This window comes from Solanum stenotomum, chromosome 1 (genome assembly GCF_019186545.1).
Source record: "Solanum stenotomum isolate F172 chromosome 1, ASM1918654v1, whole genome shotgun sequence".
In the NCBI taxonomy this organism is placed as follows: Eukaryota; Viridiplantae; Streptophyta; class Magnoliopsida; order Solanales; family Solanaceae; genus Solanum; species Solanum stenotomum.
This window is the reverse complement of record NC_064282.1, coordinates 18,616,642-18,640,531: the sequence shown is the minus strand read 5'-3', so window position 1 is coordinate 18,640,531 and position 23,890 is coordinate 18,616,642. Positions and strand designations below refer to the sequence as shown.

General features: G+C 34.0%; 5 protein-coding genes across 5 annotated transcripts; all 5 read right to left on the bottom strand.

Moving 5' to 3' along the window:
- Positions 1–275: 275 nt before the first annotated feature.
- LOC125848925 (bax inhibitor 1-like) lies at positions 276–2,797 on the bottom strand. Its single transcript, XM_049528897.1, has 5 exons — positions 2,658–2,797; positions 1,765–1,908; positions 1,580–1,671; positions 559–748; positions 276–467 (listed from the first exon to the last, which is right to left on the bottom strand). Exons 1-5 carry the CDS (start codon positions 2,772–2,774, stop codon positions 276–278), a joined length of 735 nt encoding a protein of 244 aa, XP_049384854.1. The 5' UTR covers positions 2,775–2,797.
- Positions 2,798–5,489: 2,692 nt separating this feature from the next.
- LOC125848850 (bax inhibitor 1-like) lies at positions 5,490–8,095 on the bottom strand. The gene is made up of 5 exons (XM_049528796.1): positions 7,967–8,095; positions 7,286–7,429; positions 7,104–7,195; positions 5,897–6,086; positions 5,490–5,684 (listed from the first exon to the last, which is right to left on the bottom strand). The coding sequence occupies exons 1-5, from the start codon at positions 8,093–8,095 to the stop codon at positions 5,490–5,492; spliced, it is 750 nt and encodes a 249-aa protein (XP_049384753.1).
- Positions 8,096–9,028: 933 nt separating this feature from the next.
- On the bottom strand, positions 9,029–11,748 carry LOC125848917 (bax inhibitor 1-like). The gene is made up of 5 exons (XM_049528884.1): positions 11,593–11,748; positions 10,695–10,838; positions 10,513–10,604; positions 9,352–9,541; positions 9,029–9,240 (listed from the first exon to the last, which is right to left on the bottom strand). Exons 1-5 carry the CDS (start codon positions 11,719–11,721, stop codon positions 9,049–9,051), a joined length of 747 nt encoding a protein of 248 aa, XP_049384841.1. The 5' UTR covers positions 11,722–11,748; the 3' UTR covers positions 9,029–9,048.
- A 4,455-nt stretch (positions 11,749–16,203) lies between these two features.
- On the bottom strand, positions 16,204–18,114 carry LOC125848886 (bax inhibitor 1-like). The gene is made up of 5 exons (XM_049528841.1): positions 17,986–18,114; positions 17,148–17,291; positions 16,966–17,057; positions 16,488–16,677; positions 16,204–16,376 (listed from the first exon to the last, which is right to left on the bottom strand). Exons 1-5 carry the CDS (start codon positions 18,112–18,114, stop codon positions 16,209–16,211), a joined length of 723 nt encoding a protein of 240 aa, XP_049384798.1. The 3' UTR covers positions 16,204–16,208.
- A 955-nt stretch (positions 18,115–19,069) lies between these two features.
- Positions 19,070–21,842, bottom strand: LOC125860985 (bax inhibitor 1-like). The gene is made up of 5 exons (XM_049541089.1): positions 21,714–21,842; positions 20,906–21,049; positions 20,727–20,818; positions 19,457–19,646; positions 19,070–19,345 (listed from the first exon to the last, which is right to left on the bottom strand). Exons 1-5 carry the CDS (start codon positions 21,840–21,842, stop codon positions 19,178–19,180), a joined length of 723 nt encoding a protein of 240 aa, XP_049397046.1. The 3' UTR covers positions 19,070–19,177.
- Between the last annotated feature and the right edge of the window lie 2,048 nt (positions 21,843–23,890).

Here is a 23,890-nt window from a genome sequence, read left to right as displayed (position 1 = left end):
TGCCGGTTAGCATAATTGAGAAATTCAGAAAGGAGAAACCAACTATGAGTCAAGAAAGCTATTTAGCTAAAATTAGGAAGGCTAGGAGGGTGGAACCAACCACCATAGAGAACAACTGTTTGCCAGGAAATATTAAAAGCACTTCTCTTCAGACTAACGAAGTTCAAATTCAATCAGTATAATATGTAGTCACAAAGTAATACTTTTTCATTATTTACAGTTCCCCATCTGCTATAGACTCGCTATTTATTCTATACTTCCCGAGTGTATCAGCATTAGTTCCGTCTGTGTTGCTGAATTTCTGCACCCAGGCATAGTCTTACAGCATGGACCACTATAGCCGGTAAATGTAGGAAGACGGTAAATGTGCAATTGACAAAGTCAATATCTCCAAAGCGAGCATCGTAAAGTATCTCTTGGCTATATACCACAAGGTACCCCATGAACAATGCATGCAGAGTGTATACCTACCACAAGCAGTACTCATTATCAAGTCAGTCATATTATTTATTCATTAGACAGAAGTAACACATTGTATGCATACAACTGCGTGCTTACCACTAACATCCAATGAGCTATGTGGCTGTCAAGGATATCTAAAGCATAAACACAAACGCCGGAGAATATTATAGCACCAGAATAAAGCAGGGTTCCCTTGTAGATTTCTCCCCTTTCCCTCGTTATCAAGGCTACAAACCAGAAAGTTCCAATGCCAATTGTTGAACCTACCAAAAGGCCGAAAGCGAGGCTGGAGAGAAAGAAAGGAATGCTTTCTGAAGTTAGATATTGTTCAAAATATTCTTCAAATAAGGGCTAATCAACTACACATACAGAAGGGGAAGAGTAACTGCTGTTGAACTCATTAAGATGCAATATATTTAAGCGCACTCTTCATAATTTGGTCATGTTTCATAATTTCACTAATGCATGAGCAATACTCTTTCACAATCTGATCATCATACTGATAGCCAAGAATGCACAAACTTTAAAACTTCAAAACATAATCGTGAGATACACTTTTCTTACCATAATTCCAGTCAAGTCCCTTAAATCCATGAAGAATAGAAGTAATTTCAGGGTATAGGAATCTTAAATACAAGTCATATTACTCAATGCTTCTCATTCATAAGCTAAATATAATGCAAATTCTGAACTGTGAAAGCCTAGATGATTGATCATGCCATTAATACACAAATTTTTAGACATTCCAGGTTGTCCAAAATCCACGTGATCCAAGATGTGTGCTGTGTGCAAGAATGATACAAGATATCAAATTCATCCACTCCAATGCCTTATGAAAGATTTTTCACAGAGAAAGTAGTCATTCTAATTGATTATGGAAACAATAGTTTCTACAAGGGTAATTTTTCCAGTTAGGATTTCGAGTAGATCTAATGATTATTAAGGCTAATGGGATTACAAGTATATACCAATCAGCAACAAGCCTTTCTCCGTACACAATTGAAGACTACAAAATCAGGTTCCTAGTGATGTGACATAACCAGAAAGCAGTCAAAGCAACCATATCAAACTTTGACAGAAGATTTCTGAACAATTTATAGCATCTTTTGACTCTTACGCTTGTTCCATTTCGGTGAGATGTTGGATAATAAGGCCAAAAGAAGTGCCCAAGTTAAAGACAGCATACAGCAAGAGTAAAACCCTCTTCCTCTGCATAGATAGTAGAAGATCTACGTTTTAAGAAGCGACTTCAAGAATAATTCAACAACTTGGAAGAAAATCTATACAGCATAGATCACGTACCACTCTCCATGGTGCTGTAATGTACAGCCAGAGTAAACTTGCTACAGAAGAAATAACTGTGACCGGCCCTCCCGCTTCCCAGATCCAGTGCAAGAAGGATCCAAAAGTAAAACTCAACATGGCACAGAAGAAAGTAAGATACACCTATAATCACATGAAAAAGAAAAGGGAAATCCAATACTTAGAAGCGAAAATGCATCTTTTTCCAGATAACTAGGTTTTGCAAAAAAAGAAAGGATCAAACACAAGACACTGAAATCTGATCCAAAAAACGACTTTATAAAATGAATAGGGAGCAAGGCTTCAATACCAAACTCGACTCAAAATGCTAAAGAAGAGCTGCATGTTACTCCAATCGGTTTTATCAGATTATCACTGACGACATAATAGGGGCAAAAGAATAGTAAAAATTACAGAATTGTAAAATGTTGCCTTATTTCTGACTGAACTACAACAAATTGTAAAATTAACCAACAATCACTATCGGCATTCTCGCGATTACAAGTAGATCTCCTTATACATCGCGATTACGTAAATAGAAAAACCTCCATTCCTCAATCTCTCTAATACCAAACTCGACTCAAAATGCTAAGAAAAGCTGCATGTTACTCCAATCGGTTTTATCAGATTATCACTAACGGCATAATTAAGTGCAAGAGAACAGTAAAAATTACAGAAATTGTAAAATGTTGCATTATTTCTCACTGAACTACAACAAATTGTAAAATTAACTATCATTATCGGCATTCTCTCGATTACAAGTAGATCTCCTAATACATCACGATTACGTAATTCGAGAAATCTCCATTCCTCAATCTATCAATTACAATTCTTAAATTACAACATTTTAATCAGAAAAAAAGTAGAATAAGTTTAAGGATGAATGAATGTACCCTCTTCAAGCTTCTGTAAGCATGCATGGAGATTTTTCCAGAATTCATCAAGTCTTGTCTTGTCCAATTCCTTTTGAAGTAAGCTTTCACAGCATTTTTCATCACTGAGAATTTCATTTTTTTTTTTTGCAGAGAGAAAACGGAATCGGAAAACTGATGAAGAACAATGAAGAAGGAGAGCTGTGCTCTGTTTATACTGAAAAGGAGTTCGTTACCATNACGCACCACAATATGATATTCAATTTTAATTTGAATGGTAAAGTGAGCACATAAAATATAAAAGTTGTTGGTATACAATTATGATGAAAACATAATAAAAAAGAAATATGTTGTCATTGAAAATTGAGATTAAAATACAAAATGAGCATAATAAATACTCATTTCAATTGAAATACAAATGTGACTTTGTTGGTATACCATTATGGTGAATACAAAATTAAAAAAAAGTAGAACTTGTTTGTAGATAAAGTGGTATTGAAATACAAAACAAGCAAATTAAAATACAAAATTATCGTCATTTGTGTTCTAAGTAGAAAATTGTGATATTGAAAAATAGAAAATTGTTGATTAAGTTGGATACCTCTAGTAATTCTCTTAGATTCTACCATTGGACGTGATTTAGAGTTTATCAAATCCTAAACGTGATTTCAACTACAGACAACAATTTTAAACAAAAATAAAATCATAAAATAAATCTTAAAAAACGAATAAAGATGCATACCTCAATAAAAGGGATTGTGTGAATATATTTATAAATATATTTTTCAATTTCTGAAAAAAAAAGAAAAAGGAAGAGAGGCGGATTTTGAAATGGAGAAGAATTGGAAGATGTAAATATATTGCAAAAAAAAGAAGAAGATGAAAATATTAGAGAGAGAAAATATTCCCTTTATTTTAAACATATGATAGAGGATTAATTGGGAAATGTTTAATTAAGGTGAGATAAAATAGGAAGTAAATTAGGATACATAAGCTTTTCCAAAATAATGACATTTTGACATTTTTACTAATATTTATAAAGTATGGAGGTTTTTACTAATTAAGTTAGACTTTTTAACTTATTTGCTAATTTTCCCTATTTAAATCGTCACGGAGAAGATAAGTACTAATTTAAATTGAGCAACTTTCACATATAGCAAACACAAAATTCATATTTGTATGTTATAGCAAAGTTTGCATAATTGTGCTTCATAGAAAACATAAATATGTATATTTCGCTATACATATACAAAAGAAAACAGATGTATAATCTGCTTTGGTATACATATACAAAAAGATCAATTGTATAAAGTGAGAGAGACGAGTGAGAGAGCGAGAGGGGAGAGAAAATATATGTATATATACAATTTTCACTCATTTTATACATTTGCGTTTTTGTATAAAGTGAGAGAGCGAGATCTGAGAGAGTGGCGAGCGAGATCTGTGAGAGGGGAGAACGAAAATATATGTATATATACAATTTTCTCTCTCTTTATACAAACATAAACGCATTTTATACAATTTGCGTTTTTTGTTTAAAGTGAGAGAGCCGAGTGAGAGAGTGAGATCTGGGAGAGGGGAGAGTGGGGAACGAAATATATGTATATATACAATTTTCTCTCGCTTTATACAAACACAAACACACTTTATACACTTGCGTTTGTATAAAAAACAAGAGAGGGGAGGGAGAGAACGAGAGTGGCATGCGAGATTCAATAGGAGAGAGGTGAAATAACAACAGTTTGCTATGAGGTACAATTAAATCAAACTATATTTATAGAATTTAATTTGAATTAATAGTTTGCTATTATATACAACTTTCCCTAATTTATATAAGATGTTCAGTTTTATTTTTTATTTAATTAAATTGATATATTGGTTAAAAAATCTTACATATCTTTTTTATTTTATGTTTTATATTTTTAATTAAATATAGTCTATAATACTTAAAAGCTATTTAAAATAATTAAATTCCCTCATCAGTCATCAGCAAAGTTTTAATTACTCAATTTAGGATTAAAGAATAAATTTATTTCCTCTACAAGCTCCCAATTTCTCCTTTTTCATATTTTTTTTGGCCGAAAATTAAGTCACTGTTATACTAGCCCTCAATCATTATTATACAATTCAACTATTATTATCTCTAATTAATTTCTTCATTCGATAAAAGCTCAACCACTTCACCAACGATTATCGACAAAGTTTCTCTAGTTCAGTCATTGTTATTCCCAAATCTCAGTCATTGTTATCTCTAATTAGTTTCTCCTTTGCTGTAAGAGTCCAAAAAATGTGTTTTATACTCAACTAAATCATTCCCAATAACCGACCACTTGGTATATATAGACTAGCAGGTAATTTTATGTTTATCAAACCATTGATAAACCAAAATGTGCTTAGTCACACACCCTCTAAAACAATTTTTAAAACTAAATAGTCGTGTTAATTTGCCTAAATATAATTGGAAGTGCCCGGAGGAAACAGAAACGATATCTTTTATGATACCAAAAATAGCTTAATAATTTTGGTGTAATGAAGTAAAATTGTTCAGTGAGCATTTGTGAAATTAAACCAAGTAGTCTTATATATGATTCCAATGAGAACCCTAAAATTTGAAACTCATGTAACAATTCAAATAGTCTTCATTGCACCATCTTGAAAAAAAGAAAGAACACTTATTAGTAAGTACTACATTTATTAGCATTCAAGAGTTTCTTAATCACAAAGTATATTTGTGTGGTAAGGTAGGTAATCAACAATCAGTATTTGCCTAGAAATATTCAAAACACTTGGCTATTCCAAATTCAATGACTAAAATGTAGCCACAAAGGAATACTTCTTCATCATTTACAGTTCCTAATCTGCATTTTGATCAACTTTTGCACCAAAGGGAAGGCATACTCTTGCAGCATGGAGCACTATAGCCGGTAAATTGAAGAAGACAGTGAGTGCGCGATTGATAAAGTCAATATCTCCAAAGCTAACATCATACAGTATCTCTTGGCTATATACCACAAAGTACCCCAGGAACAATATCACCGCAGCGGTTCCCTACAACAAGCAGTATTCATCATCAAGTCAGTCATATTATTCATTCATTATACAGAGGCGAGTTTAGAGCTAGAGTCAGTGAGTTTAAAATGACTTATCATATTGTATGTATACATATGAAGTTTAAGTTCGAGGCAAAAGTAATTATTTATTAATATGGGAACTGTTTTATAGGATGAGTGTGGTCGCATTGTATGCATACAACTGCTTACCTTTAGGATGGCTTGGACTGTGTAGCTGTCATGGATAAAACAGCCAATCACAAGCAAGACTGCTAACATTACAAGACAACAATAAAGCAGGCCACCGTGGTAGATGTGGCTCCTTTCCCTTGTTATTGTGACTTGAAACATGAAAATTGCAATGCCAACTGTTGTACCTGCAAAAAAGCTGGCAACAAAGCTGGAGAGCAAGCATGGAATGCTTTCTGAAGTTAGATATTGTTCAAAATAAGGAACAGAGAACAACAAGGGCTATCAACTACACATACTGTAGGGGTAAAGTAACTGCTATTGAATTCATTAAGATGCAATATAATGTAGGAATTAACAGAGCAAGCAAATGTCTGTTATTTTAGAACAAACTACAGGAATCAGGGGTAAATTATCTATGTGAACTCTTCGCAATTTGGTGCAGATGCAGAACTCTTTCACATTCTGGTCATCATATTGCTCAACTTCTCCCATTCTAAGCCAAACATAGTTCAAAATTTGAAACTGTATGTGCTATAACATATACTAATAGCCAAGAATGCAGAGACATTAAAACTGTTCAGGTTTCCAAAGAAGCACATAATTGTTAGATACATTTTTCTAACTATAATCGAAATCAAGTCCCCTAAGTCCATGAAGGATACAAGTAATTTCAGGGTATATAAATCTTAATTACAAACCATCAATTTAGAAGTCCAAAGCAATAGTTTATAGCCTAACAACAGACCAACATTCTAGCACCCAATGCTAGACATATTGCTCAATGTTTTTCATTCATAAGCTAAGGATAATGAGAATTCTGAACTGTGAAAAAGCCTAGGTGATTGATCATGCCACTAATGCACAAATTAATTTTCAGACATTCCAGGATGTCCAAAACATACGTGATCCTAGCCACATTTAACTAACTACGTGCAAGAATGATACAAAATGTCAAATTCCTCCATTCATGTGCCCTTGTACTCACAAGTCCTTAGTACAGAAGTTTCACAGAGAGAGTAGTCATTCTAATTGAAGATGAAAAACAATAGTTTCTACAAGGATAAAGTTTTTATACTAATCATCAAAAAGCCTTTCTCTGTACACAATTGAAGACTACAAAAATTAGTTTCCTGATAATATGATATGAAAAGAAAACAGTAAAAGCAACCATATAAAACATCAACAGCAGATATCTGAACAATGTTTAGCATCTTTTGAGCCTTACTTTTGATGCATTTCGAAGAGATATTTGGTAAGAAGGCCAACAGAAGCCCCGAAGGAAAAGGCATAAATCATCAATAGTGAGCGCCTTTGATTCTGCATAGACAGAAGATTTACAAAATAAGAAGCGACTTGAAGAACAGTTCAGCAACTTGGAAGAAAATCTACGAGTCATTGATCACGTACCAGTCTCCATGGTGGTGTAAAGTAAAACCAGAGTAAACTTGATACAGAACAGAGGACTGTGAACAGCCCTCCCACTTCCCAGAACAAGTGCAAGTAGGATCCAATAGTAGAGCAAAACATGACATTGAAGAAAGTAAAATACACCTATATCATCGGTAAAAACTAATCAAACACAGGAAAAGGGCCCTTCATAGTGTTGGAATTAGAAGCTGAAATCTGAAATTGCACGAAACAAACTAATCCGTCCCGTTCAATTGTTATGCTACTTTCATTCAAAACAACTTCTAAGACTGAATAGGGAGCCAGGCTTCAATAACAAACTCGATACAAAATGTTGCTCCACTTGTTTTATCAGATTATCACTAACGTCATAAGCAAGTGCAGAGGAACAGCAAATATTACGGCAATACTTTAAAATCTTCTGAGAATCGGAATTCATCAATCCTGAAGATTTAAGAAAAGCAAGTAGAATGTTGCCTTATTTCTTACTGTGAAAAAACGAATCGACTATGATTATCCGCAATATTCCGAGAACCGAAATTCATCAATAGTGAAGATATAAAATATTTAAGGATTTAGCATCATCTTCTGATCAGCTATTAGAAACATGACTAAAATCTAGATTTCTCTAAATCAATATTTTGATCAGAACAGTAATTCTTAGGTATAGGATGAATGTACCGCATTCAAGATATCGAGAGTTTCCTGGTTAACTTTTCCAGATTTCATCAGGTCTTCTCTTCCCCAGTTCCTGTTGAAGTACGATTTCACAGCATTCATCGCATGGAGTTTCAGCTCTGAGAACTTCATCTTTCTTCTCTATTTTTTTCAGAGAGAAAATGGAAATGGAAAAGTTATGAGGAAGAATGAGGAGCGTGAGCTGTTTTTATAGTTTTGCAGAGAAGAGTTCATTACCAACGACTGCCCTTGCCATTACTCTATTTCAGATATTTACGGTTTTACCTTTCATTTATGGGCAGAATTTTGGGAATAAGCTGGGGTAATTTCGTCAAGGAAGTAAAAGAATCTCCTGACTCATATCATTGGCGGGAAGGTTTTCCTTTTTCTCATTTAGTTTTTTCAAATTACTCCTGTGGAACAATTGTATTTCTTATAATAAAAAAAAAGAGTCTAAAACTTATCAGTTTTTGATGAATTATGTTGATAACAATGTTTTTTCTTTTTCTTTATTTATCAGCAACACTAATATATGTAAGTTCAAATTCAATTGTTATCCTTTTCGGCTCGTTAACAAACCCATAATGAATTCCAGTTCATTGTAAAGAAAGTTGACGTTTATTTTGGTTGTCTTTGACAATGGAGAAAATATTTTCATAGAAAATGAAATAGATAACAATTCGTTCGTGTGTTTTCTAAAAAGGTGCAAATAAATACGTTTTCCTGTTAAAACAATTGAAATGTCTTTATTTGGTTAACAAAGAGTGCTTATACATTGGGGGTGAGTGGTGACCAACAGAGAGCAAAATAGACCAACTGAAAAAAATTGGAAGGTGGTTTTCGAAAATTGATATGAAGATAAAAGCTAACCGATTTGTAGCTAAAATTATGTGAAAAAATTGGGAACGCTAGAATATACAATTACTATTTGCCAAGGAATAAAATATTCAAAGCACTTAGCTTCAGACTAACGAATTTCAAATTCGATCAGTAAAATGTAGTGACAATGGAATACTTTTCATCATTTACAGTTCCTCATCTGCATTCTACTCTCTATTTATTCTACAGTTCCAAGTGTATCAGCATTAATTTTGTCGGTGTTGCTCAATTTTTGCACCCAGGCATAGTCTAGCAGCATGGACTACTATACCCGGTAAATGGAAGAAGATGGTGAGTGTGCGATTGACAAAGTTAATTTCTCCAAAGTGAGCATCATACAATATCTCTTGGCTATATACCACAACGTACCCCAAGAACAATGCAAGCACAACGCATACCTATCACACAAGCAGTACTCATCATCAAGTCAGTCATATTATTCGTTCATTAGACAGAAGCAATGATTTATAGGATGTGTGTGAGCACATTGTATGCATGCAACTGCTTACCTTTAACATCCAATAAGTTGCGTGTCTGTCAATGAATTCGAAAGTTCTAACAACACAGGTGGCAAACATTAGACTCAAAGGATAACTCGGGCAGTTGATGTAGATTTCTCTCCTTTCCCTCGATAACAAGGATTCAATCCAGAAAGTTCCAATGGCAAGTGTTGGACCTGCATAAAGGCCGACAACAAGGCTGGAGAGCAAGCAAGGAATGCTTTCTGAAGTTAGATATTTTTCAACTTATCAAAATATTCTTCAATTAAGGAACACTTAACAACGAGAGATAATCAACTACACAAAAAGATGGAGCAAAGTAACTGCTATTGAATTCATTAAGATGCAATATAATGTAGAAACTGAAAGTGCAAGCAAATGTCTTTGTCATATTAGAAATGACTTCAAGAATTCAGTGTAAAATGATTTAAGTGCACTCTTTATAATTCCTTCACAATTTGTTCATTATATTGCTAAATTTCTATGTGCCACAACATATACTGGTAGCCAAGAATGCACCTAATGGTGAGAAACAATTTTCTAACTGTAACTCCAGTAACATCCCCTAAATCCATGAAAGATACAAGTAATTACAGGGTATAGGAATCTGAAGTACAAGTCATCAGTTTACAAGTCCAAAAACAATAGCTAATAACCTAACAACAGACCAACATTCTAACACCCAATGCTCATATTGCTCAATATTTCCCATTCATATGCTAAGCATAATGCCAATTCTGAACTGTGAAGACCTAGGTAATCGATCATGCCATTAATGCACAAATGTGATCCTAGTAGCCACTTTTAGCTAACTGCGTGCAAGAATGATAAAAAATGTCAAATTCATCTACTCCAATACCATTGTTCGCATAAGTCCTTATGAAAGAATTTTCATAGAGTAGGTAGTCATTCTAATAAAGATGAAAAACAATACTTAGTTTCTACAAGGATACTAACTTTTCCAGTTAGGATTTCGAGTAGATCTAATGATTATTAAGGATAAAGTAATCACAAGTATAAATACCAATCAGAAAAAAGCCTTTCTCTGCACATAAAGACTACAAAAATCAGGTTCCTGATAATATGATATGATAAGAAAGCAGTAAAAGCAATCATATAAAACTTCAACAGAAGATATCTGAACAATGTTTAGCATCTTTTGAGTCTTACATTTGATTCATTCCGAAGAGATATTCGATATAAAGGCCAAAAGAAGCACCCATGTTACAGGCTGCAAACATCAAGAGTGAAACCCTCGTCCTCTGCATAGACCGAAGATTTACGACATAAGAAGCGACTTCAATAATAAATCAACAACTTGGAAGAAACTCTACATGACACTGATCACTTACCACTCTCAATGGTGATATAAAGTAAAGACAGAGTAAACTTGCCACAGAAGAAAGGACTGTGAACCACCCTCCCGCTTCCCAGATCAATTGCAAGAAAGATCCAAAAGAAAAGCTCCACAAGGCACATAAGAGAGTAAGATACACCTATATTTTCAGCAAACTAATCAATCACAGGAAAAAAGGGGAATCCAATACTTGGAAGCAGAAGTGAAAATGCATCTTTTCCGGCTAACTAGGTTTTGCAAAGAAAGAAAAGATCAAACACAAGATGCTGAAACCTGAAATTGCATGAAACAAGTAAATCCCTCCATCCAAAATTATATGAAACGAATACATTTTGGGAAGCTTGAATGCACTTGGAACCATTAAACTTCATTTAAACTATTCAAAAACAACTTTCAAGACTGAATAGGGAGCATGGTTTCAATACCAAACTTGACTCGAAATGCTTAACAAAAGTTGCATGTTACTCCAATCGTTTTGTCAGATTATCACTAACAGCATAAGCAAGTACAAATTAAAAGAAGAGAAAAAACTATGGTAATCCTTGTAAATATTCAGAAAAATCGAAATTCATCATGAATCCTGAAGAATTAAGTAAGCAAGTACAAAAGAAGAGAAAAATTACGGTAATACATGTAAAATATTCAGAAAAATCAAAATTCATCATGAATCCTGAAGAATTAAGTAACACTAAAAACAAATCGATTCCAAGTAGATCTCCTGGTACAGCTATCAATAATGAGATTACGTACAGTTACAATATTTTAATCAACTCGATTCCTCAATCTCTGGATTACAATATTTTTCATAATCAACATTTTAATCAAGTAGAACAATAATACTTACACTTGTGATCAAATATAAAGAAAAAATGAAACCGTAAGAATGAATGTACCGTCTTCAAGCTTGCGTAAGCTTGCTCGGTAATTTCACCATTATTCATCAGGTCTTCTCTTGTCCAATTCCTTACGAAGTAAGCTCTCACAGCCTTCCTTGCCTGGAGTTTCATATCTGTGAACTTCATGTTTTTTGCTTCAGAGAGAAAAGGGAATCGGAAATTTGATGAAGATGAATGAGGAACTTGAGCTGTGTTTATTATACACAGAAGAGTTCGTTACCAACAACTTCCCCTCGCATTTCCTCTGTTTGGGAAATATTTACAGTTCTACCTTTCGGTTTTTGGCTGAGTTTAGAGGATATTGCAGGGGTACTTTCGTCAAAGCAGAAAAGGAGAACAATCTCCAGGCTCAGGTTGTTGGCGGGAAAGGGGAGAGGTAGGAATAAATTTATTTTTGACTAAATTAATTACATGAAAATGCCCCAATCCAAAATATTTCCCTAAATTAATTGAGATTGGTTTTTTATTTTTAAGAGATTGAATATTAGTATTAGTATTACTTTCTCCTTGTATATATATTTTTTCTCAAATTGCACATATAATTTTGAAGGAGCAATTTTGTAAATAAATGAACGAAGGAAATCTTAGTGCTACTACAATAATATATTCATATATAAGGTAGAAATTGAAAGAGCATGCCAGTTAACATTTCCAGAATTCATCAGGTCTTCTCTTCCCCAATTCTATTGAAGTACGATTTCACAGCATTCATTGCTAGAAGTTTCAGCTCTGAGAACTTCATCCTTCTTCTTTATTTTTTTCCAGAGAGAAAATGGAAATGGGAACAATTGTACTTCTTATAAAAGAAAATTGTTATTTTGTTGCTGATGTGAAGTTTTGATGATTTAACAAAATTTGGGAATGATAAAAAAAGGGGACCAATTCAGTTACCTGAAGAGTCATGTTGATAGGGGGAAAAAGGTGAATAAGTCTATTATCATCAAAAAGGAGGAAAATATTATTTTGAAGCTGATGTGAAGTTTTGATGATTTAACAAACTTCGAGAATGATGAAAAAAGGGACCAATCCAGTTACTTGAAGAGTCATGCTGATAGAAGGAAGAAGGTGAATAAGTTTGTTATCATCAAAAAGGGAGAAAATGTTATTTTGGAGCTGATGTTAAGTTTTGATGATTTAACAAACTTAGGAATCTAAAAAGGGAGCAGATCCTTGTTATTGCGACTGACGACAGGGTAAATGAATNGAATAAGTCTGTTATCACCAAAAAGGGAGAAAATGTTATTTTGGAGCTGATGTTAAGTTTTGATGATTTAACAAACTTAGGGATCTAAAAAGGGAGCAGATCCTTGTTATTGAGACTGACGACAGGGTAAATGAATGAATAAACTCAGCGTGAGGAATATTTGTGTGTCATCATCAATAAGGAGGAAAATGTTATTTTCTAGGTGTTTTGATGATCCTCACAAATGCAGGGACCCGGTCCCTGGCGGAGTGCTCTCGTCTAGATTCAAAATGGTGTACAACTATAAAGTTGTCTTGTCAGGTTGGTTGGTGAAAAGTGCAGCATACTTCACCAATAGGAAGGACAGACGAGGTTGTTTGTATTAGTGGTCAAAACTCTTGTTGGTGACTGATATATACAACAATAAACAAACAATATTATTAATTCAAAAAGAGAGAGAGCTAGCAAGTCTTTTTCAAGAACACACTGCAGGGGACTTGGTCCCTAAAAGATTGCGTACATGCAAAAGACGAAAAGACAACTGTTTAAAAGTTGTCACATCTGACATGGTTGGTGCACAACTTTTCAGAAAAGCAAGCTCTCAGCCAATGGTGTTGTCCCAAGGGGTTTGTGTGTTCATTTGATATAGTCTCTTCTCACAAGACACAAACCAAGATTTGGCAAACAAAGATTTGAATTTCTAAAATTCATAAGCTTACAAAGAAGAAGTCATCTTCAAGGAAGAACACTGCTCATATCAACAAGGGGCCTGATGGAGTGCTGAAGAGTCTTTGTTGTATTTTGAGCTTTGTATCTTATGTGCTTACATTGTAAATCTACTCCTAAGTTATAAAGCATAGTAGATCATTTGCTTGTCTAATTTCTTAGTTTGAGTCGTATTAACTAGAGTTAGTTAGTCGAATCATCTATGTTTTAGTCAAGCCTCTTTACATCATTGTTTTGATGTTCTCTTGGGTAGAGTTGCCTAGGAGTGTCAACTAGAGTTAGTTGATGTGTGGTGCAGCAGAGTTGCTGCTCGTTTATGCTCTTGTCTTAGAGATCGGAGTTGGTGGCTAGAGCTAGCCTTGTGGGTTCTTAAAGTCTAGATCAACTAGAGTTAGTTGGTTTAGTGGGCAATATGATTATTGTTTAGTTTCCTTTGTAGTAAAGTTGCTACTGTAACGGGGAAGGGATTAAAGAGTTTTAATTCTTAGGTTGCAAGAGTTTGTAATAAAAAATTTTGCTCCATTTAAATGAAATGGAGTTTGGGTTGAAATTCTGTGAGTACAGGTCGTGGTTTTCATCACCTTTGAGCAAGGGGATTCCATGTAAAATCATTGTGCATGATTTAGATTGTGCTATTTATTTTCCGCTCTTTTATTCTGTCCGGGAACCTGGTCCTGATCATTGGTGGACGCGTACATTCCAACAAAAACCTTAAACTACTCCTCAAAAATCACAAACAACAAAAACATCACACGTTATTCATATCAGTTGCGATGAAGATTTCCTCTAATCTATTGGTTTCATGTGCAGCTCCCTAAATTGGGTGTTGTTGGAATCGAGAGCGTGAGAACTACTTTGCTTGAAGCGCTAGGTTTTGGTGAAATTTGTTGAGAAATTGTTTTTTGTCTTTCTTTATTTATTAGCAATAATACTATATGTAAGTTCATGTTAAGAAGTCCCACATCGGTAGAGGGATGAGAATTTGGTCTCCTTAAAAGGACTTGGACAAACCTCCCTTCATGAGCTAGCTTTTAGGGTTGAGTTAAGCTCAGGTATCATATTTTTACATGGTATCAGAGTCAGGCCCATCCCGATTTGTTGTTCACCGATGTTGGGCCCCCATTTAGAAGTGTTCACACTCCAGTTGAGGTCTGGGCGTGCGGGTGAGTGTTAAGAAGTCCCCCATCCCGATTTGTTGTGCACCTATGTTGGGCTCCCATTTAGAAGTGTTCACGCTCCAGTTGAGGTTTGGGCGTGCGGGTGAGTGTTAAGAAGTCCCGTATCCCGATTGGGCGTGCGGGTGAGTGTTAAGAAGTCCCCCATCCCGATTGGGCGTGCGGGTGAGTGTTAAGAAGTCCCCCATCCCGATTTGTTGTTCACCGATGTTGGGCCCCCATTTAGAAGTGTTCACGCTCCAGTTGAGGTTTGGGCGTGCGGGGGAGTGTTAAGAAGTCCCACATCGGTAGAGGATGAGAATGCTTTTTGACTTGTGAATATATCCATAATGAATTAATTCTAGTTCATTGTAAAGAAAGTTGACATGTATTTTGATTGTGTTTGACAATGGAGAAAATATTTTCCTAGAAAATGAAATAGATAACAAATCATTCGTGTGTTTGCTAAAAAGTTCCAAATAAATACTTTTTCCTATTAAAACAATTGATTAGTCTTAAAAGGAGTACTATTTGGTTAATCAAAAGTGCTTATCACCAACAGAAAGCAAAATAGACCAACTGAAAAAAAATTGAAAGGGGTTTTTGAAAAATTGATATCAAGAGAAAAGCTAACCGATTTGTAGCTAAAATTTTGTGAAAAAATGGGAACGCTAGAATATACAATTACTATTTGCCAAGGAATATAACATTCAAAGCACTTGGCTTCAGACTAATGAATTTCAAATTCCCCATCTGGATTCTACTCTCTATTTATTCTACAGNCTCCAGTTGAGGTCTGGGCGTGCGGGTGAGTGTTAAGAAGTCCCCCATCCCGATTTGTTGTTCACCGATGTTGGGCTCCCATTTAGAAGTGTTCACGCTCCAGTTGAGGTCTGGGCGTGCGGGTGAGTGTTAAGAAGTCCCCCATCCCAATTTGTTGTTCACCGATGTTGGGCCCCCATTTAGAAGTGTTCACGCTCCAGTTGAGGTCTGGGCGTGCGGGGGAGTGTTAAGAAGTCCCACATCGGTAGAGGATGAGAATTCTTTTCGACTTGTGAATATATCCATAATGAATTAATTCTAGTTCATTGTAAAGAAAGTTGACATGTATTTTGGTTGTGTTTGACAATGGAGAAAATATTTTCCTAGAAAATGAAATAGATAACAAATCATTCGTGTGTTTGCTTAAAAGTTCCAAATAAATATTTTTTCCTATTAAAACAATTGATTAATCTTAAAAGGAGTACTGTTTGGTTAATCAAAAGTGCTTATCACCAACAGAAAGCAAAATAGACCAACTGAAAAAAAATTGATAGGGGTTTTTGAAAAATTGATATCAAGAGAAAAGCTAACCGATTTGTAGCTAAAATTTTGTGAAAATATGGGAACGCTGGAATATACAATTACTATTTGCCAAGGAATATAACATTCAAAGCACTTGGCTTCAGACTAATGAATTTCAAATTCCCCATCTGGATTCTACTCTCTATTTATTCTACAGTTCCAAATGTATCAGCATTACTTCTGTGATTCTATTTGTGTTGCTCAATTTATGCACACAGGCATAGTCTTGCAGCATGGACCAATATACCCGGTAAACGGAAGAAGATGGTGAGTGTGCGATTGACAAAGTTAATTTCTCCATAGTGAGCATCATACAATATCTCTTGGCTATATACCACAATGTACCCCAAGAACAATGCAAGCACAATGCATACCTATCACACAAGCAGTACTCATCATCAAGTCAGTCATATTATTCATTCATTAGACAGAAGTAATGATTTATAGGATGTGTGTTAGCACACTGTATGCATACAACTGCTTACCTTTAACAAAAAATGAGATGTCTGGCTGTCAATGTATTCTGCATTACTAGCAACAAAGGTGGAGAAACATAGAGCCCAAGAATAATACAGGCAGCCCAAGTAGATATCACTCCTTTCCCTCGTAAACATGGACCCAAACCACATAAATCCAATGGAAAATGTTGGAGGTGCCAAAAGGCTGTAAACAAGGCTGTAGAGCAAGCAAGGAATGTTTTCTGAAGTTAGATATTTTTCAAATTAGCAAAATATTCTTCAAATAAGGAACACAGAACAGCAAGAGATAATCAACTACACATACAGAAGGAGCAAAGTAACTGCTATTGAATTCATTAAGATGTAGAAATTGAAAGAGCACTCTTCCAATGCCATTGTTCTCAAAAGTCCAGAGTAGGTAGTCATTCTAATTAAAGATGAAAGCAGTAAAAGCAACCATACAGAACATCAACAACAGAAATCTGCACAATGTTTCTAGTCTTACTCATGATCTATATCAAAGAAATATTTGATAAAAATGCCAATAGAAGCACCGATGGAAAAGGCAGCAATCATCAAGAGTAAGATCCTCATCCTCTGCATAGACAGAAGATTTACGATATAAGAAGCAACCTCAAAAATAAATCAACAATTTGGAAGAAAATTTACCAGTCACAGTTCACGTACCACTCTTAATGGTGATATAAAGTAAAGACATAGTAAACTTGCTACAGAAGAAAGGACTGTGAACAGCCCTCCCACTCCTCGGGTCCAGTGCAAGAAGGATCCAAAAGTAAAGCTCCACATGGCAAAGAAGAGAGTAAGATATACCTATATTTCAGCAAACTAATCAATTACAGGAAAAAAAGAGAATCCAATACTTTGAAGCAGAAGCGAAAACGCATCTTTTCCAGCTAACTAGGTTTTGCAAAGAAAGAAAAGATCAATCACAAGATGCTGAAACCAGAAATTGCTTGAAACAAATTAATCCCTGAGTCCAAAATTATATTAAACGAATTCATTCTGGGAAGTTTGAATGCAATTTCATCCAAACTATTCAAAAACAACTTTCAAGACTGAATAGGGAGCAATGTTTCTATACCAAACTTTACTCAAAATGCTAAAGAAAAGTTACATGTTATGCCAATCGTTTTGTTTGATTATCACTAACAGCATAAGCAGGTACAAAAGACAAGAAAAAATTACGGTAATACATGTAAATATTAAGAATAATCGAAATTCATCATGAATCCTGAATAATTAAGTAAAGCAAGTACAAAAGATGAGAAAAAATTACGGTAATACATGTAAACTATTCAGAAAAATCAAAATTCATCTTGAATCGATTCCAAGTAGATCTCCTGATACAGCAATCAGTAACGAGATTACTAGATAGAAAAATCTCGATTCCTCCATCTCTCAATTACAATATTTTTCATAATCAAAATTTTAATCAAGTAGAACAATAATTCTTACATTTGTGATCAAATATAAAGAAAAAATGAAACCGTAAGAATGAATGTACCCTCTTCAAGCTTGTGTAAGCATGCTGGGGAATTTCTCCATTATTCATCAGGTCTTCTATTGTCCAATTCCTTAGGAAGTAAGCTCTCACAGCACTCATGGCCTGGAGATTCATATCTGAGAACTTCATGTTTTTTGCTTCAGAGGGAAAAAGGAATCGGAAATTTGATGAAGAAGAAGGAAGAACGTGAGTTGTGTTTATAGTTCGTTATACACAGAAGATTTTGTTACCAAAGACTGCCCCTCGCCGTTACTCTGTTTGGGAATATTTACAGCCCTACCTTTCAGTTATTGGCTGAGTTTTGCATCTTTTTTCTTTTTTTAAAAAAAGTTTTTATTGGATAAACGAGTACAAACGTCGTGCAGAGAATCGATGGTGTAGATTATACCTATTTTAAGTGTTTCCTCTCGGATGACAGTGTCTTCTCTTCCACAATTCCTATTGAAGTACGATTTCACAGCATTCATAGCTAGGAGTTTCAATTCTGAGAACTTCATCCTTCTTCTCTATTTTTTGCAGAGAGAAAATGGGAATGGGAACAATTGTACTTTCTTATAAAAAAAAGTCTTTAACTACACCTCAAAAATCACAAACAACGAAAACATCACACGTTAATCATAATTCATATCAGTTGCAATGAAGATTTCTTCTAATCTATTGGTATCATGCGTTACGCCCTTGGGTGCCGTTGGAATCAAGAGCGTGAGAAAATCTTTGCTTGAAGCGCTAGTTTTTGGTGAAATATGTTGAAAAAATGTTTTTTCTCTTTCTTTATTTATCAGCAATAATAATAGATGTTAAGTTCGAATTCTATCATCATGCTTTTCGACATGTGAATATACCCATAATGAATTCCAGTTCATTGTAAAGAAAGCCGACATGTATTTTTGTTGTGTTTGACAATGGAGAAAATAATTTCCAAGAAAATGAAATATATAACAAATCATTCGTGTATAGCTAAAATTTTGTGAAAAAATTGGGAACGCTAGAATATACTATTACTATTTGATCAAGGAATATAACATTCAAAGCACTTGGCTTCAGACTAACGAATTTCAAATTCAATCAGCAAATCGTAGCCACAAAGGAATTCATCATTTACAGTTCTCCCCATCAGCATTCTACTCTCTATTTATTCTACAGCTCCAAGTGTATCAGCATTAATTCTGTGATTCTGTCTGTGTTGCTCAATTTATGCACACAGGCATAGTCTTGCAGCATGGACCACTATACCCAGTAAACGGAAGAAGACGGTGAGTGTGCGATTGACAGAGTTAATTTCTCCAAAATGAGCATCATACAATATCTCTTGGCTATATACCACAACGTATCCCATGAACAATGCAAACACAATGCATACCTATCACACAAGCAGTACTCATCATTAAGTCAGTCATATTATTCATTCATTAGACAGAAGTAATGATTTATAGGATGTGTGTGAGCACATTGTATGCATACAACTGCTTACTTTTAACATCCAATGAGCTGTCTGGCTGTCAATGAATTCTGATTTAGTGGCAACAAAGGTGGAGAACATTACAGCCCAAGAATAGAACAGGCAGGCCAGGTAGATTTCACTCCTTTCCCTCGCTAACAAGGATTCAGACCAGATAGCTCCAATGCCAAGTGTTGGAGGTGCCAAAAGGCTGACAACAAGGCTGTAGAGCAAAAGCAAGGAATGCTTTCTGAAGTTAGATATTTTTCAAATTATCAAAATATTCTTCAAATAAGGAACACAGAACAACAAGAGATAATCAACTACACATACAGAAGGAGCAAGAGATAATCAACTACACTTACAGAAGGAGCAAAGTAACTGCTATTGAATTCATTAAGATGTAATATAATGTAGAAAGTGAAAGAGCAAGCAAATGTCTTTGTCATATTAGAAATGACTTCAGGAAATCAGTGGGAAATTATTTAAGTGCACTCTTCATAATTTCGTCATGTATCTTAGTTTCACTCATATATGAGCACTCTTCAGAAGTCAGAACTCCTTCACAATCTGGTCATCATATTGCTGAATTTCTGTGTACTATAACATATACTGCTAGCTAAGAATGCACATAATGGTGAGATAGAATTTTCTAACTGTAACTCCAGTAAAATCCCCTAAAATCATGAAAAGATATAAGTAATTTCAGGGTATTGGAATCTGAAGTACAAGTCATCAGTTTACAAGTCCAAAAACAATAGCTTACAACCTAACAACAGACCAACATCCCAACACCAATGCTCATATTGCTCAATATTTCCCATTCATATGCTAAGCATAATGCCAATTCTGAACTGTAAAGACCTAGGTGATAGATCATGCCATTAATGCACAAATTTTCAGAATTCCAGGTTCTCCAAAACCTATGTGATCCTAGTAGCCACTTTTAGCTAACTGTGTGCAAGAATGATAAAAAATGTCAAATTCATCCACTCCAATGCCATTGTTCTCACAAGCCTTATGAAGGAATTTTCACAGAGTAGGTAGTCATTCTAATAAAAGATGAAAAACAATAGTTTCTACAAGGATATTAATTTTTCCAGTTAGGATTTCGAGTAGATCCAATGATTATTAAGGATAAAGTAATCACAAGTATAAATACTAATCAGCATCAAGCCTTTATCTGTACACAATTGAAGACTACAAAAATCAGGTTTCTGATAATATGATATGACAAGAAAGCAGTAAAAGCAACCATATAGAACATCAACAACAGAAATATCTGCCATCTTTCTAGTCTTACTCTTGATCTATTTCAAAGAAATATTTGGTAAAAATGCCAATAGAAGCACCATTGGAAAAGGCAGCAATCATCAAGAGTAAGACCCTCGTCCTCTGCATAGACAGAAGATTTACAATATAAGAAGCGACCTCAATAATAAATCAACTTGGAAGAAAATTTACAAGTCACAGTTCACGTACCACTCTCAATGGTGATATCAAGTAAAGACAGAGTAAACTTGCTACAGAAGAAAGGACTGTGAACTGCCCTCCCGCTTTCCATATCCAGTGCGAGAAGGATCCAGAAGTAAAGCTCCACATGGCAAAGAAGAGAGTAAGATATACCTATATTTCAGCAAACTAATCAATTACAGCAAATAAGGGGAATCCAATACTTGGAAGCAGAAGTGAAAATGCATCTTCTCCGGCTAACTAGGTTTTGCAAAGAAAGAAAAGATCAAACACAAGATGCTGAAACCAGAAATTGCATGAAACAATTAATCCCTCCGTCCAAAATTATATGAAACGAATTCATTTTGGGAAGCTTGAATGCAATTTCATCCAAACTATTCTAAAACAACTTTGAAGACTAAATAGGGAGCAAGGTTTCAATACCAAACTTTACTCAAAATGCTAAAGAAAGTTACAAGTTATGCCAATCGTTTTGTGTGATTATCACTAAAAAATACGGTAATACATGTAAAATATTCAGAAAAATCAAAATTCATCATGAATCCTGAATAATTAAGTAAAGCAAGTACAAAAGATGAGAAAGAATTACGGCAATACATGTAAACTATTCAGAAAAATCAAAATTCATTATGAAGCGATTCCAAGTAGATCTCCAAATACAGCTATCAGTAACGAGATTACAAGATAGAAAAATCTCGATTCCTCCACCTCTCGATTACTATATTTTTCATGACCAACATTTTAATCAAGTAGAACAATATTTCTTACATTTGTGATCATATATAAAGAATAAATGAAACCGTAAGAATGAATGTACCCTCTTCAAGCTTGCGTAATCGTGCTGGGTCATTTCTCCATTATTCATCAGGTCTTCTATTGTCCAATTCTTTACGAAGTAAGCTCTCACAGCATTCAAGGCCTGGAGTTTCATATCTGAGAACTTCATGTTTTTTGCTTAAGAGGGAAAACGGAATCGGAAATTCGATGAAGAAGAATGAAGAACGTGAGTTGTGTTTATAGTTCGTTATACACAGAAGAATTTGTTACCAAAGACTGCCCCTCGCTGTTCCTAGGTTTGGGAATATTGCAAGGGTAATTTCGTCACAGAAGAAAAAGAGAAGAATCTCCTGCCTCAGTCGTTGGCGGGAACGGGGAGAGGTCTGGAAATATATTTTTTTAGGGAATTTCTCTTTCCTTTTCCTCTTTTTATTTTGTTACTCGTTCTCAAATACGTGCGTTGTACGTGTATTTCAATTTAATAGTATAAATATTTTAAAAATTAAAGTATTTGAATTAAAAAAAAATTAGATGTCATATGGACATATTAAAAAAAACTACCTTTTATTTTTAGAACTATTTTTTTGTATATTAATTTTTATTTTATAAGGTGCATAATAGATCATGTTCTTGTTATTGGTTCTCATATTTGACTTCTCAATTGAATGTGTACATAAATCAAAGACAATTATTTAAGTTTTCATTTTTTTCATTGATAAATTAAAATTACATATAAAAATATATTCAATATATGAATTTATATATATAATTACATGTTTAACTTACACCCAACAAATATATTGTTCATATCCTTGTAAATTATTTTCAATTTATACAATAAGACATGATTCGTTTCAATGCCAATAACAATGTGGTGTTAGGGGTGGTATAAGAATTTGAAAAGTTATTGCGCAAAAAGTTAATATAAAGAAAGATGAAAGATAGAAATAACTAATGTAATAACTAAAATAATTCATAATGTTGTAACTAAAGAATATAATAAAAGGGTGTGAATGACATTTGCAATAATCTATATCATCATCATCATCATCATATTACTAAAAGTGGGAACAAAAGAGTTAAAAATTGAAATACCATTTTACCTTGTACTACTTTAAAATATTAGAAATGTTTAGTTAATTACATGTTTGAATATTAGTGATAATCAATTACTACATTGAGTAAATGGAGAGTTCATTGCATATATTTAATATACTTAAAGTTGTTCTCTTTTATCTATTTTGGCCCTTTGAAACTCTTTTATCTATTTTGGCCCTTTGAAACCTTTAAATATTTAATTTAAAACTTTAAGATGTCTTTTGGTGTTCCTCTATTTTTATCTATATAAATTCATCTTTTTTGTTTCATGAAACTCACATCCAAAATTTTCCTTTTCATTTTATAATTAAAGTAGTGAAGCCATCAACATCTAAAGTATATGATATATCTACCTTAGTCTGAATATATATCACTTTAATTTACGAAACTAAAGTGATTTTTCTATTTGATTCATGCTTTAGTTTGACTCGATAGAGAAGACTTTTGAATTTTGATTGGATATGAGAGAAGGTGTCGACAAAAACTTGGAAAATTATGTACCGATTTTGTATTTCTTTTTTCATTTATATAATGCTATGATTAATGTCTTATGAAGGATGTGTATGTTATTTTTTTTCTTCTATGTTTTTTTTTTTTTTATATTTCTCTATTAGTCTTCTTTTATTTAATTTCTATAATTTTTATTTTATTATTATAACATTTATTTGAGATTGTTGCATTTTAGTACTCGTTACACACATGTTTTCATTGAATTTTATCATCCTAACGAATTTATAATATATTGCATGAGACACATGTGCGTTTCACGTGTCCAGAAACTAGTATCTATATAAAGTTGAATATAGAGAAGGTGATGTGGCACCTCTCTCTAGGGCCAGCATTCCTTTTTTTATTTATCTTATTTATATTTTAGTAAGAACTTAAATTTTTTAACAGTATATGTTAAGATCTATATGCATTCAATTACTCAATGGAAGAAGAAAGGCAAGAGTATTAACGGTATACGTTGAGATCAATATGCATTAAATTACTAAATGGAAGATGAAAGGTTTTTACTGTTTATTCTACTCCCTCTGTCCACAATTAATTGTCATGGTTTCCTTTTTTAGAGTCAAACAATAAGAACTTTGACCAACATTTTACGATGTATATTTTCAT

Coding starts and splice junctions, on each gene's coding strand:
- LOC125848925 (XM_049528897.1), bottom strand. CDS start 2,774: ATGAAATTCTCAGTGATGAAAAATGCTGTGAAAGCTTACTTCAAAAGG. Junction 1,909..2,657: donor CTTACAGAAGCTTGAAGAGG/GTACATTCATTC, acceptor ATGTGATTATAG/GTGTATCTTACTTTCTTCTG. Junction 749..1,579: donor CTCACCGAAATGGAACAAGC/GTAAGAGTCAAA, acceptor CTTTCTCTCCAG/CCTCGCTTTCGGCCTTTTGG.
- LOC125848850 (XM_049528796.1), bottom strand. CDS start 8,095: ATGAAGTTCTCAGAGCTGAAACTCCATGCGATGAATGCTGTGAAATCG. Junction 7,430..7,966: donor CTCTCGATATCTTGAATGCG/GTACATTCATCC, acceptor CCGATGATATAG/GTGTATTTTACTTTCTTCAA. Junction 6,087..7,103: donor CTCTTCGAAATGCATCAAAA/GTAAGGCTCAAA, acceptor CTTGCTCTCCAG/CTTTGTTGCCAGCTTTTTTG.
- LOC125848917 (XM_049528884.1), bottom strand. CDS start 11,721: ATGAAGTTCACAGATATGAAACTCCAGGCAAGGAAGGCTGTGAGAGCT. Junction 10,605..10,694: donor TTATATCACCATTGAGAGTG/GTAAGTGATCAG, acceptor CGGTCTATGCAG/AGGACGAGGGTTTCACTCTT. Junction 9,542..10,512: donor CTCTTCGGAATGAATCAAAT/GTAAGACTCAAA, acceptor CTTGCTCTCCAG/CCTTGTTGTCGGCCTTTATG.
- LOC125848886 (XM_049528841.1), bottom strand. CDS start 18,114: ATGAAGTTCTCAGATATGAATCTCCAGGCCATGAGTGCTGTGAGAGCT. Junction 17,292..17,985: donor CTTACACAAGCTTGAAGAGG/GTACATTCATTC, acceptor GCTGAAATATAG/GTATATCTTACTCTCTTCTT. Junction 16,377..16,487: donor CATCTCATTTTTTGTTAAAG/GTAAGCAGTTGT, acceptor CTTGTGTGATAG/GTATGCATTGTGCTTGCATT.
- LOC125860985 (XM_049541089.1), bottom strand. CDS start 21,842: ATGAAGTTCTCAGATATGAAACTCCAGGCCTTGAATGCTGTGAGAGCT. Junction 19,647..20,726: donor TTCTTTGAAATAGATCAAGA/GTAAGACTAGAA, acceptor TTTGCTCTACAG/CCTTGTTGTCAGCCTTTTGG. Junction 19,346..19,456: donor CAGCTCATTGGATGTTAAAA/GTAAGCAGTTGT, acceptor CTTGTGTGATAG/GTATGCATTGTGTTTGCATT.